General features: G+C 40.9%; 2 protein-coding genes across 2 annotated transcripts in view; both read right to left on the bottom strand.

The window, feature by feature from the left end:
- Positions 1–1,050: 1,050 nt before the first annotated feature.
- LOC309568983 (uncharacterized protein) lies at positions 1,051–14,694 on the bottom strand (the record flags this gene model as incomplete). Its single annotated transcript, XM_082274747.1, has 3 exons — positions 13,642–14,694; positions 5,003–5,189; positions 1,051–2,083 (listed from the first exon to the last, which is right to left on the bottom strand). Exons 1-3 carry the CDS (start codon positions 14,675–14,677, stop codon positions 1,051–1,053), a joined length of 2,256 nt encoding a protein of 751 aa, XP_082130873.1. The 5' UTR covers positions 14,678–14,694.
- The window catches only part of LOC309568984 (uncharacterized protein), a gene marked incomplete at both ends in the record, with an annotated part of 34,798 nt that continues 34,440 nt past the window's right edge, over positions 14,690–15,047 (bottom strand). The window contains one exon of the mRNA XM_082274748.1: positions 14,690–14,717. Coding sequence (XP_082130874.1) covers positions 14,690–14,717 — 28 coding nt within the window. The remainder of the gene's footprint in view (positions 14,718–15,047) is intronic.

Raw genomic sequence — 15,047 nt, forward strand, 5'->3', positions numbered from 1 at the left:
GGAAAATCCTTCCGGTCTTAAAGTGATTAAGCAGCAGTGGGTTTAGGGGGAAATTACTTTTCACATAGGGCCAGGAAGGTTTGGCCATCTTTTTTTCCCCTTATAAATGAAAGCACCATTTAAAAACAGCATTTTATATTTACTTGGGTTATCCTTGTGTAATATTAACATTTGTATGACGACCTGAATTATTTAGATGTGACAAATATGTAAAAAAAATAAATAAACAAAAATGAAGATGGGGGGCAAATACTTTTTTTACAGCACTAAATTTTCTCTCACTTCCTGTTAATGAAATTATTTCTTACATAGCACATAGCAAAATGGAAAAAATAAATAAATAAATAAATAACATTAAGGGGATTTTAACCAGTTCTGGCCTGAAGATTTTCCCCCTTAATGACCAGGCCATATTTTGCGATTCGGCACTTCGTTACTTTACTGGACAATTACGCAGTCGTGCGAAGCTGTACCCAAATAAAACTGATGTCCTTTTTCCCCACAAATAGAGCTTTCTTTTGGTGGTATTTGATCACCTGTGCGATTTTTATTTTTTGCGCTATAAACACAAAAAGAGCGACAATTCTGAAAAGAAAACAATATTTTTCACTTTCTGCTATATGACATTCCCGAAAGAAAATGTTAAAAATCTAAATTTTTTAACATTTTAGGGCAATTTGTTTTCTAATACATATTTGTTTGTATGAATAGATAGCAATAAGCGTATTTTGATTGGTTTGAGCAAAAGTTATCGCGACTACTAACTATGGGAAAGATTTATGTTATTTTTATTGTTTTTTTTTTTTTTTTCACTTCCTGTTATTGAAAGTATATTTTCCGAAGTGGCACATAGCAAAATGAAAAAAAGAAAAAATGTAATCAAAGGGATTTTAACTAAAGCAACTAAAAAACAAACAAAAAAAAAACTTTTTGCTATCTATACAATTTATTCATGCTCTTAGAGTACCCAATCACATTTATTTTTCCAGATAAAGAACATTAATGTGCAAATGTTAGAAAATTATCCCGTAAAGTCTCGAAGCAGTCCTATCACATTTGGCTTATTGCATGATCAGTTAAAGCTCTGTGTCTCTTTGGATCTCTCAGGTAGGCGTCCTCTGTGAAAGTTCTCTCAAACGCAGATTTAATGGCTCTCCAGAATTTCTCCTTGAAGTGTCGGCCAATGAAGACATAGAGAAGAGGGTTAACACAGCTGTTTGAAAACGCCAACAAAGATGATATATCTTTGCCCATAAAATACAGCACAAGCCGTGGATTATTATGTGATGAGTTGCTTTCATATGAATACAAGATGGAAAATACATGGTAGGGAAACCAGCAAACAAAGAAGGAAATGATGACAGCAGCAATAACTTTGAAAGGTTTGGTAGACGTTGTTCTGTGGTTTCTTTGAATACGTAAAAAGATGACAGCGTAACAAATGATAATGATGGTAAAAGGTATAACAAACAGAGCAATAAATCTTACTATGACCTGTACATGTTGCCTTGACCAACCTATGGAACAAACCGTATTGTTATCTACATCATCCACGTGTGTGTTTATGATGTAAGGTACATTGAGTAGAAGAGATACAATCCAAATTGCAAGAGTGACTTTCACAGCCAGTCTCACGGCGCGATGGTTCTGACTCCAAACAGGGAAGACTACGGAGATACAGCGATCAATGCTGATGATGGCGAGTTGTAGGACACTGGCAGACTGGTTGAGATATAATGCATAAATGTTAAGCTTGCACATGATGGTTCCAAATGGCCAGGTATAGTTAAGGGCAATAGAGATGACAGTTAAGGGTAGGAAAAGGCTAAATATTAAATCAGCAAAAGCTAAACTCGAGAACCAAACAGAGTTGACTGTCTTCTTCAGCCTGAAGGCAACAAACCAGATGACCAGACCATTTCCAGTGACTCCTAGCAAAGTTATCCCAGATAAAACCACCATGGATGAAACACTGAGTATTTTATACATAGTACTGTGGAAATCTCCATTTAGGTAAGTTTCCTCAGTGGTGTTGGTCTCCACATTTCCAGGCATGTCAGGGGTCATATAAAATCTCGATGCACTGCAAAATCAAAACCAAAACACGTCAATGCAACCTAAAGTAATTATAAAGATTACCTTGTAAAACAACCCATTTAGTTTGAAATAGAATTGAAAGGGGGACATTTGTGTATAGATATTAAAAAAAAAAAAAACATTATAAATACCTTTTTCCCTATGTATAAGTGATCACATGCCCTCTGTTCTCAGCTGTATAAGAGCTGGGGGAGGAGAAGGAGCAGCACACTGAGCTTCCCAGTGAATGGCTGTTTAGGGGGATGTCAGGACAAGTCTGATCATTGGAGGAGAGTAAACTTATCTCCCAGCATAGCTAGGGAACTGACCACGCTGTGCTCTCCTGCTTAGCAGTGGCAGCCCGTCCATTGGGGGCACAGGGGCGTCGCCCCCCCTATTAATGCATCCAGCCCCCTAATCTACATGCAGGGCGCAGGATGCATGGATTTCAATAGCGGATTTTTTTTTGAAGCACATGATTAGAGCCAGGGGCTCTAATAGGCTTCAAAAAAGGGTGGGCTCATGGCGCAGAGCACTGCACCCTGAGCCCACCCAGTTGTATGACAATAGCGAATGAATATTCGCCGTTATCACACTGATTTTTCTCCTAGCCAATCAGGAAGCGGGTCGTGAGACCCTTTTCCTGATTGGCTAAAAAGAGAAGTGATTTTACTGGTCATTGGGCAGGAAGAGGGAGGGGACGTATGGCTGGAGAAGACTCACAGCTGCTCGGGGAAGGAGCAGGTAAGAATGCTGGCTGGGAAGCCAGTCAGCCGTCCCGGGAGGGGGGAGAAGGTAGGGGGTGGTAGATTTGATTGTCGGCCGTCCCACCAGAGGGGGTGTTGGTTTTGCCACCCCCCCCCCCCCAATTTTCATTCTCCAGCCGCCACTGCTGCTTAATGTGGTCAGTTTTTACTAGGAAAGCAGGGGGACTGACAGGAACACCAGGGATTCCACATAAAGGAAGCAATACAAAGAGAACAGGATACTTTCTCATACAAGTACATGGTACCGCAGGCACATATCAGGAATATGAAGTGTCAGGGGAAACAAATGCTTTAAGCATTATATAACAAAAGTACACTGTGACCTCTGAAAAAAAAACACCCTGACTAAGCCAACTGGAATGAAGATTTTATTAGGATGGGTTTTTCTGAACATTTTTAATTATTAGCATTAAAAATAGATCAGATGAAAAAAAGAAGCACAACACTAAATCAATAAATGTATACAATCATTCATGTATCGCTATTGATTTATTATCAAGGAGGATTTTAAAGCGGAATTCCACCCAAAAGTGGAACTTCCGCTCTTTTGCTTCCTCCCCACCTCCGGTGCCACATTTGGCACCTTTCAGGGGGGAGAGGGGAATGGGTACCTGTTTTTGACAGGTACCCTTCCCCACTTCCGGGATATGGCGCCGTCCCTCGGAAGTTTGGAACCCTCCTCCTTCCCCCGCCGCCGAGCCAATAGGAATGTGCAGCGTGCTTCGCGCATGCACAGTAGGGACCCGCCCGTGAAGCCGCAAGGCTTCACTGCCGGGTTCCCTTACCGCCAATGGCGGTGGCAGCACCCGACAGACGATACAATCATCGGCTGCGGTGCCTACATCGCTGGACTCCAGGACAGGTAAGTGTCCTAATATTAAAAGTCAGCAGCTACAGTAGGTGTAGCTGCTGACTTTCCATTTTTGGAGGGGGGTGGAGGGGAAGGCGGAACTCCGCTTTTTAGGAAAAATAATAGCACCATAACTCCTAAATACACTCTAAAATCCCCAAAACAAAAATTCCAAAAGAAAACACAGCATATCCAACATAAAAAACGTATAAATGGTGCAATAGTAAGTATGTTTGTAAAAATACAGATATAATAGGCAATGTTAATGAACCATGGTAAGTGATTTCATAGCTGATCACGTAGCAGCTCCCTGTTTTCTCTTAAATAAATAGATACATACTACTTCTAATATTCATAAAACATATTGCATTATTGTATATTGCACTGTTCAAATTAGGAACCTGTAAAAGTGCAAAAAAAAGATCTGCCCTAACATTGTAAAGCGCTGTGCAAACTCTTGGCACTACTTATATAAATCCTCCATAATAATAATAATAATAATAATAATTGTTAACAAACATACATAAAATAGGATTTCAAACATGAAGAAATCTATATCAAAAACACACGATTCTAATCCATTTAATGTGCTACAATGTAAAGAACATACTAGGTGTTTTTCTCTATAAGAATCTTTCTACAGCTTTAGACCAATATTACCCTATTGCTACATAAAAATATTAGTATACAGTAAACCCCCGCTCCATCGCGGTTCAGTTTTTGCGGTCCCGGTATATTGCGTTTTTTCTGTAATGTTATTTTACTATATAAATCATTGGAAATTAAATATTTTTGTTTTTTCATAGCTCTTGCTCTGTCTCTCAGTATCTTTTATGTGTTTAAATGAGTTTCTATTGTTTTAAAAGTGTGTTTAAAGACGTTAAAATGCTTTTAAAAGTACAGTGACAGTAAAAAAAAACATGCCTACAGTGTATTTTAATAGGGTTTTCTATTTCGTGGATTTTTACTTTTCGCGGGTTGGTCCGGAACGTAACCCCCGTGATAGAGGGGGGTTTACTGTAGATGGCACACTCTGTTTAAAGATTCCCATAGGAACAAGGAACTTACAAATTTTTTTTCTTAATAGACGTCTTAAAAAGTCTTTAATTGCTGCCCCCTTTTGCAATATTAATTTTAGTGTAGAAGGCACTTCACCTTCGCCATGCTTTCCTGTTCACTACTTACTAGGTATCAGTTACCCATCTAATAGAATGATATAGAAAACCTTCCTTTGCCCAACAGATTTCGGAAGAACATTTTTTAAAAATTGATCCCTTCTGTATTCTTTTTATGAAATGTTTGTCCTTACCTGAAGTTAGAGTGTTTCTGGTAGAATTTTTCTGTGTGTTTAGCTCCAGGACAGCTCAGTAATGTGTAGGCACTCAGTATATGGTGACTCTTTTTTGGGTCTAAGGCTTGGATATGACGTAATCTGACAATACCAAAGTGATTGGGGTGGGAGATCTTAGTATTGTGTCTGAAAGAAAACTGAACGTCTGTATGACAAGATAAGGATACTGTTAAATAAAGAATATTTCCAGCTGCTCATATGACTTTATTCTCAATGTTAAAGAGCCCCGTACTTTGTAAACAAAAAATATTCTGGGGAAAGGGAATGGAGGGATGTTTAGCATCGTTCATTTCCCTCTTATTGATACATATTATTTCATGTCCATTAGGATTTCATAACACATTAACAGCTTCAGCTCTGGAAGGTTTACCCCCCTTAACCACTTGCCGACTGGGCCATAGCCGAATGATGGCTACAGCGCGGCAGGCTAATTCTGGGAAGGGGAAACAATGATGTCCTCCCGGAATCGTGCATTCCGCGCTCCCCCTGAGGCACGCACATGGAAGTGTCCGTGCTCCCCAGGTTTCCAGGGGAGCTCTCTGAGTCTGAGTCCGATTCTGATTGGGCAATTGAACTTGTTTTAAGCAGTGGGTCTGCTACAGAATCAGAGGAAGAAGAAAGTGTGCCCATGAAAAGAAGGTGTTCTGGGGAGGAGCAAGCTACCACAAGTAGAGCAGTGGCATCAACCAGCAGCCCTGTGCCATCCACCAGTAGGGCAGTGGCATCCATGGAGTACCACTGCATTAAAGACCAAGCACTAGTGGGGTGTCTTTTAAGCTCCAAAGGGTTAGGACTCATGCCAGCCTTCCCTATGCCCTTCAAAACCCTTTGTGGCTTCCCTCTAATTTAGGAGCAGCAAACATCCCCCCTTTTACTGCCCAGCCAGGTGTCCAGGTTAATTCAGAGAATTTTGCCCCTAATAATTTTCATTTCTTTTTTATTTTTACCCAAGACCTATTATCTTCCATCGTGGCCCAGTGCAACCTCTATGCACAGCAGTTCATATCAAGCAACCCAGGTTGAAGTTATGCCTGTCCCTATGAGTGGAAAGAACTAACAGAGGAGGAATTTAAAATATTTTAGGGCCTCACATTCAATATGGGACTCACAAAAAAAAAAAAAAGGAATTATACTCCTACTGGTCCACCAACCCTATCCACCACATGTTGATCTTCTCTACCATTATGCCAAGATCAAGATACCTAATGATTATGCGGTTCCTTCATTACAACGACAACACTCAGTGCTTGTACTGACTGTGCCTATTTCTAGTCAAACGGTTCCCAGATGGAACTAGTGCTAATGTGTTAGTCAGATTGGCAGGAATTGTTCTGTTCTGTCTATTGCAGGTGCACAGGTTGCAGGTGGACAGATAGACAAGTTAAGCGTGCCCTTAGGGGGCCGGCAGTATCGAAGGCTTGCAGAGGACCTTTGGGCCTTGGAAAGGCTATCCGCTATCCATCACTGTATATACTATATGTACAAATGTTACTTGTAGTCTAGTCAGATAGGATGTCTAATCTTCACCTGTCTGACAGATTTTTGTTTGGTGGGGGGTGTATTGGTTCAAATGCACCTGATACGTTCCTATTTTTCACTTAATTTATTGTATTTACTGGCCAGATATGGGGTATGCCCCATGGCCTTGTACATATGTTATTTCCCTTTTCCCCCTTTTCAAGTTTGTGGGATACTCCATGTACATTTTTGTATAGGTGTTTTGTAGGGACAGATGCCTAGAGCCAGTGAGGACATGGCTCCGTTTGGTGTGGGGGTGAACGTAGCACCCTCCTAGGTAGATGCTAGAGAGAGAGAGTATAGTTTTGAATCCTTTCTGCTTACCAGAGGGATTGCAGGTAAATCTATACTGTTCTCTGCCTACCAGAGAGCAGGATTTGCTAGTGAGGTCTGCTCAATGTGCTCAGGTGCTCTGAAGAGTATTTCACACTGGTCAAATAGGGAGGCATATTGGACAGTGGGAGGAAACCTGAAAAATGAGTGCACAGACGTTTAGTACAGCCCTGGTGATTTGGCAGAGAAAAGTGACTCAGTGCATGCTGGGATACTGTATAAATGACAGGAGCACATGTGCTCGGGGTCTTGCAGCTGAGAGCGGAGTCTCAGAGGGAGGGGGCGGCTGCCTCCTCCTCTGTAGAAGTGCCATGTGGCCTCAGGTAGTTGACCTGAGAGCATAAAGAGCTAGAGAGGAACTGAACTCAGAGGTCCTGTGAAGCTGACTGGAAGGGGAGACACTGAAGGATCTGATTCTGCAGTACAGTGAGTACAGATCTGTGTCAAGGGGCCTGACTTGATGGGGGCCACCCCTGCAGCTAGAAGAGTCAGTGGACAGGTATCGGTAAAGGGGATGTTAGGGAGTGTCCTGAAGAGAATGTGGATCACCAAGTCTTTTGCTGGAGAAAGAGCAAGGAGACTTAACCCTTTCCATACATGTGGCAGTATGGTTTAAGCAGCGTGACTGCTTCCACAAGCAACCTGGTGAGGCCCAGTGAGAGTTGTCCTTATCCAATGTACATAGTTCCAGTTGGAATATCCAACTATTCCCTTCTCCCATCCAAGTTCCACAATAAATACTAAAAACCAACACCCCTGGTCTGTTTATTGAGCAACGAGCCATTGGGAGTAAGGATGAATGTGTGAACTGTACCCTATGTGACTGTATGCTGGTAATCAGAGGAGGCCCAAAAGGTCATCATACAGCAAGCCATACAGGGACAATGCTACATACATTTATTTTAATAGAAAAAGCACATTATTTTCAAATAAAATTGAAAATTTTAAACAACTCTATCACATTTGACTTATTGCATGATCAAGTAAAAATCTGTCAGTTTAGCTTCTTGGATCTGTCAGGTTGGCATCCTCGATGAAAGTTCTCCACAAACACAGATTTAATAGCACTCCAGAATTTTAGCTTGAAGCCTTGCTCATTGACATAGAAAAGAGGGTTAACACAGTTGTTTGATTAAAGCGGAGTTCCGGGCACAGAAATCATTTGTCAACAAACATACCCCCGGGACAGTCAAGGCTAGTACATTCCACAATGGCTAGCCTCTGATCTGTCCCGGTTCGCACTTACCTTTTAGAAGAAATACTCACTTATAAAATTTCTTCCACAGCGTTTCCATCTCTCTTGTGGGCAGCTGAAGCTGGTGCGGTCCTCTTCGGCGTCTTCTTCCGTGTCTTCTTCACCCAGAATGCGCCTGCACCGGCCCCTCTCGTCACTTCCGGTGCGGCGCCGCATTCCTCCACAGCTTCTGGGCATGCCCAGAAGCTGTTTAGCAGGGGAATGCGGCGTTGCCCGGAAGTGACGAGCGGGGCCGGTGCCGTCAAATTGATTCCTGGGAGCGATGACGTTCAGCTCCCAGGAATCAGTGCAAGCCCGGAAGTGACGGCGGAGCCGCGGCACAGAGGGAGGAAGTGAAGACTAGGTGAGTATATTCGATCTTCAATTACAAGGTGAGTAAATAAAAAATGAAACCTAACTATCCAATTCCTTTTCAGGTGAAGGGGGACAAGCGGACGGGCACAAAAAAAAATATCGTTTTTGTGCCCCGAACTCCGCTTTAAGCCAACAAGGTTGATATACGTCCACCTATACCAATTATCAGCCAGGAGTTACAATTCCATCTGTAGCTTCCTTAGGAATCCATGATGGAAAATACATAATAAGGAAACCAGCAAAAAAAAAAAAAAAAAAAGGAAATTATTACAGCAGCAATAACTCAAAGGTTTGATAGATTTTGCACTGTGATTTCTTTGAATACGCAAAAAGAATACAACATGACAGAAGATAATGATGTTGAAAGCTATAACAAACAGAACAAAAAATCTTATTATCATTTGTACATCATGTATTAGCCTTCTTCCGAACTAACCACAGATTTATCATGTACATCATCCATGTGTGTATTTGTAAAGTAAGATACATTGAGTAGACGAGATACAATCCAAATTACAAGAATGACTTTGACAGCCAGTCTCACGGTGCGATGGTTCTGACACCAAACAGGAAAGACTACAGAGATGCAGCGATCAATGCTGATGAGTTGTAGGACAGTTGGCAGACAGATTGAAATATAATGCAAGAAGGTTAAGCTTGCACATGAAGGTTCAAAATGGCCAGTGATAGCCAAAGGCAATGTAAGAGATAGTTAAGGGAAAGAAAAGGCTGAAGAAAAGCTAAACTTAAGAACCAAACAGGGTTGACTTAACCGCTTTACCACCGCCCACAGCAATATTACTGCGGCAGAGTGGCTCGTTATCGTCTGACGACGTAGTACTATGTCGTCATACACTCCCCCTTCTGGGCGGCGCTTGCGCGCCGCCGGAGGCTCGCTCCCGCTGTTTTCATTCACAGCGGGAGTCGGGCCAGGGGAGGAGCAGCGGTGATCGCCGCTGCTCTGCCCCGATCGCCGGGGATCTAGTGTGGAGATCCGCCCGCCTGTGTAAACGCAAGCGGGCGGATCTCCATAGTGACAGGCAGTGACAGATCGGAGTGTTCAGCATAGCTGGACATCCGATCTGTCCATGACTCACTCAGTCACCTCCCCCCCTACACGTCAGTAAGCACCAGGCATGCATTAACCCCTCCCTCTCCAATAAAATTAACCCCTTCCCTGCCAGTGTCATTTTTACAGTAACAGTGCATATATATAGCACTGATTACTGCAGTAATGTCACTGGTACCCCCAAAAGTGTCAAAAATGTCAGTCAAGGGTCCGATCTGTCCGCCGCAATGTCGCAGTCCCGCAAAGAAAATTGCAGATCGCCGCCATTACGCGTTAAAAAAAAAAACACCAAAAATGACAGAAATCTTTCCCTTTGTTAGTAAACGCAATAACTTTTGCGCAAACCAATCAAAATACGCTTATTGCAATTTTTTTTACCAAACATAGGTAGCAGAAAACAAATTGGCCAAAAATTTTTTAAAAAATTGGTTTTTACACATTTTTTGGGGGGAATTTCATATAAAAAAATGTTAAAAATATTGTAGTTTTTTCAAAATAAATGCTCTTTTTTTGTTTATAGCGCAAAAAGTAAAGATTGCACAGGTGATCAAATACCACCAAAAGAAAGCTCTGTTTGTGGGAAAAAAAGGACGTAAATTTCGTTTGGGTACGATGTCGCACGACCGCGCAATTGTCAGTTGAAGTTGCACAGCGCCGAATCGCAAAAAGTGGCCTGGACGGAAGACAGCAAAATCCTCCGGTGGTAAAGTGGTTAATACTTACCTTGGTCATAGTACAGAGATACGAGGAACTTATGACTTTTAAATAGGGAGCTATTCGTATTTTATCAAATTTGTCATCAGGAGTCTGTACGATGAAACGCGTAGAGCGTCACTGCGTCACTTCCGCCTTTGCTTTTGGAACGCACTTCCAGACGTGGAACTCATAACGTTCCGGAAACAGTTACAGCGCGGCAGACCTCCCGACTCATGTTGATTTTCAAATGCCTGATTTACTGCATGTATATGTGAGTACATTTCGTTATTAAACTTTATAATTTTTTAAACGGTACTGCACTATACATTTCTTTCCTCACATGCATACCCGGATCATACCTGGCCATTGAGAGTATTCACCACAGGACCCCCAGTGGTGTTCCCATTTATCCAAGGGTGATAGGATCCCCATTGATGTTATAACCAGAGGAACCAAGTGATGACCATTGAGGGATATAGGAGCCACATCCAATTTGGAACATAGGCGTATTACCCCTGTAGGGGTTCCCCCTTCTGGTAAGTGCGGTCCTGGGAGTGAGGGGAGCACCTTGACCCATCACACCGGCTACACTTGAAGAGTCACTGGAAATACACAAGTCACCCCTTATGTGAAGTTGCACCAATTTAATACCTGGACTGGAGCACTTTGCCATGCGATTTGGGACTATTGTATTAGCAATATAGTTGCACCAATCTAAAATCCTGCAATGGAGCACTTTTGTTGTGTGATTGGAACTATTATAAATATATTGTTTTGAAGTATCATACCTCACTTTATTGGATATATATTTTGTTGAAATCTTCAATTTTTTGCAATGTATGCGATTTGGAATCTCACTGCATTCCACTATTAATTATCCCTTCTTCTTTTTTAAAACACTTGCACTGTTGTATTCGTTTGAAAACGGAGTTGTATCCATTTACACCCACCCCTTTCTGTGGGATTTGCTCTGTTAGAGTATATGCACATATAGTCACGGTAGCACTTTACATTTGCACCTTGATTGCTACTTTGCATCTCTTTTAGTTTACCATTGATCTTTTATAATTTATACCACTGAGACACTCAGTCACCTTAGTTCATGCACTTTATTTCTACAAGGGTCTCTTCCCTTTATCACCAATAGTCACTTATTTGGATATTAATTTAGTATAATATTTATTTATTTATTTATTTATTTATTTATGACCATTTTTTATATTAACCAGCACATTACGTATAAGGATTTACTTGATGTTTATTTTATGTACTTAAGTATTATTTGAACACATATCAAATTCTTACACTGCTGACATATATGTACAGGTTTTCCTTTGTCCTCTTATATTTATATCTGGCAGCGCCATTTACCTCCTTACCATTCCTTGATCTTTACTGAACACTTTCTGTGAACAGTTCTAGAGGTAGGCTGCAGCCAATTTCCTACATTCTTGATTGAGCCTCTTATTCAAAGCGTGGATCCTTCTCTCCCTTAGTGATCAGCGATGTTTGATCGCTCAGTTCTCAGCCTTAGAGACGGCAGGGGACAGATTCAGTATCAATGCTGCATCCACCTACCCACATGGAAAAAAATATATATTTAAAATATATTTAAAAAAAACATTCTTAATTTATTTTTCCAAAATATATTGGAAATATATTTGAAATGCTACAATTTTGGCCATATTCAATATATTTCTAAAAAAATTTCCCTAAACATATTGGAAATATATTTTTCTTCCATATGGGTAGGTAAGTATAATGTAAAAAAAAAAAAAAAAAAAAATTTGGTTTGCTCGCCGACTGCCCCACGCAGATTTACTGCGGCAGGGTGGCTCGGCTGCGCATAATCGCCTACATGTACGTGATTATGTGCACATGGTTTCGGCAGTGTGCGGGCACCACCAGAGCCGTGCTGCCGCTGTGATTAGACACAGAGGGAGTCAGACCACGGGAGGAGCGGGCTCAATCTCAGCCAGCCTCCCGTGATCTTCACAGAAACTGACAGAAGAGCTGCCTGCCTATGTAAACAAAGCAGGCGGCTCTTCTGTCAGACAGGCAGAGGGAAATCCTGTGTTTCAGCTAGGCTGAAACACCAATCTCCCTGTGCCTGTCACAGAGCCCCACCCCCCCCACAGTTAGCAAACACAAGTAGGCATACATTGAACTCCTTGATCACTCCCAGGATTAACCCCTTCCCTGCCAGTGTCATTTATACAGTAACAGTGCATATTATTTAGCACTGATTATTGTATTAATGTCATTGGTCCCCAAAAAGTGTCAAAAATGTCAGTTAGGGGTCTGATCTGTCCGCCGCAATGTCGCAGTCCCGCTAAAAATCGCTGATCGCTACCATTACTAATAAAAAAAATAAAAAGTCCAAAAATCCATCCCTTAGTTTGTAAACGCTATAACTTTTGCGCAAACCAATTAAAATACGCTCTTTGGATTTTTTTTTCCCAAAAAATTGCAGCACAATACAAATTGGCCTAAACTGATGAAAAAAAATTCGATTTTTTTAAATTTTTTTATTGGGAATGTTTTATAGCAGAAAGTAAAAAATATGGTGTTTATTTCAAAATTGTCGCTCTTTTTTTCGTTTATAGCGCAAAATGTAAAAACCGCAGAGGTGATCAAATACCACCAAAAGAAAGCTCTATTTGTGGGGGGAAAAAAGGACATCAATTGTATTTGAGTACAGCGTCGCACAACCGCACAATTGTTAAAGTAACGCAGTGCCGAATCGCAAAATGGCCTGGTCATTAAAGGGACAAAAACAGCTGGCGCACAACGGGTAACAAGAGTTTCACCAGGGACTTCACAAGTAGCACTAAACACAACAACCAATAAAAAGGGTTGTCAATAAGATAAAGGAATAATTCATAAGACCATATATAAATCCAAGTATGATTCCATATATGAAAAGTCCATAAAAAGGTCCATAAAAGGGGAGTCCATAAAATATCCCAAGGGGCACTCTTGAGGCAGCTCAAGTGACAAGTAGAAGAATGCTTGGAGCCAACTGGGGAAGAAACACAGGCGCCACTCTGAGTGCAGTAACTCGAGATTTATTGAATAAAATCAATAGAACAGAGGGTACTCACAAAATGAATAAAATATCATTCCGGTCGGATCAGGATGGCTCGAGCGGTGACGGGTGACAGGCTGTGAGCGGTAGCTAGCCGCTCTTCCTGGTCCCAGGAACACACAGAAGCCGATCCGGAAGTGACGAGTGGCGCCTATATTTCTTCCCCAGTTGGTCATTAAAGGGGTAAAAACTTCCGGAGCTGAAGTGGGTAAACATGATTGCATTTGGGAAAGAAACCAAAATGATCACTTGTATTAGAACTAAGCTCTCTGTTGAGGATCAAAAATTTGAAGATGCTACTATGACATTCTCAGCCCCACAATACGATTTGTTAGATTCTTCCACAAAAGCATTCTCAAACACCGAGTGAATGGACCTCCAAAATTTTTCTTTGAAATTTTGACCCACGAAGACATAGAGAATAGGATTAATGCAGCTGTTGATATACATCAGGCTCCTAGCTAAGGGATATCCAACTGCTACCACGTGTTTTAGACATTTATCATTGGTACGCTTCACAGCCATTCCCAGGAGGGCAAAAACTTGATAAGGAAACCAACACACAAAGAAGGAAATGATGATAGCCACAATAATCTTGAAAGGCTTACTGGTCTTAGCCATGTGATCCCTTTGGATACGGAAAGTAATTACTATGTAACAAGACACAATGATAGTGAAAGGGATAAAAAAAGCGATGATGAATCGTGTAACCAATAAACCCATTTCTCTTGATGATGCAACTTCGGACCTTAGATTGTCTCCATCAAACTTATAAATGCAATAAATTTTTCTGGTATTAAAACTGTGTGTATCTCGGAATATAAAGAAAGGTGAACTGAAAAGCAAAGCTAAGATCCATATAGTTAGAACAACAAAGGATGCCATTCTGGGAGTTCTGTGGTTCCTACACCACACAGGGTAAACTATGGAAATACAGCGATCAATACTGATAACAGTGAGTTGTAGGACACTAGCGTACAAGTTTAGATTAATGAGCATGGTGTTTAACTTGCACATGTACCTCCCAATTGGCCAGTGATAATCAAGGGCTGTGTTGGCAATCGAGAAAGGCAGGAACAAGGTGAAAATAAAATCAGCTGCGGCTAAATTTAAGTGCCACATAACGTTGACTGTCTTCTTTATCTTGAAAGTTGTAATCCAGATAACCAGTCCATTGCCTAAAGTCCCCAGTAGAAAGGTCAAAGAGAAGATTATGATGGAGAAAATCCAAAGAATCTGCTTTTCTTTAGAGTCATAACTTTTTGGGGGTTGGGTGGAATTCCTCAAAATAGAAAGGTGAAAGGTGGTGATATTTTCCATCTCTCATTAATGTTAGGGTTTAGGAGATCCAAGGACAATTCTAGGAAACAAAAAGACAGGAAAATTAGTCTGTTTCATTAATAAAAAAATAAATAAAATATTAGGATGGCTGTAGAAACGTGTTAATGCTTATGCAGTCAAAAATTAATTAATGTAAAATTCATTACAAAATTGTATGAAGAGTATACAAAAGAATATACAAATTGGCCAAAAAATCGAACTAAAGCGTAAAAAATTAGAATTGACTTTGAGGTGAACAGGAAAAGACTAAACTTTGTTTTTTGTTTGATAAAAGGGGGGTTGTGATGCGCTTCAAGGTGTTATAAAATATAGTAAAGTGCTTGTAGTGATTCACCTCTAAAACAATAAA

Source organism: Pelophylax lessonae (genome assembly GCF_965119305.1).
Source record: "Pelophylax lessonae genome assembly, chromosome: 12".
NCBI lineage: Eukaryota > Metazoa > Chordata > Amphibia > Anura > Ranidae > Pelophylax > Pelophylax lessonae.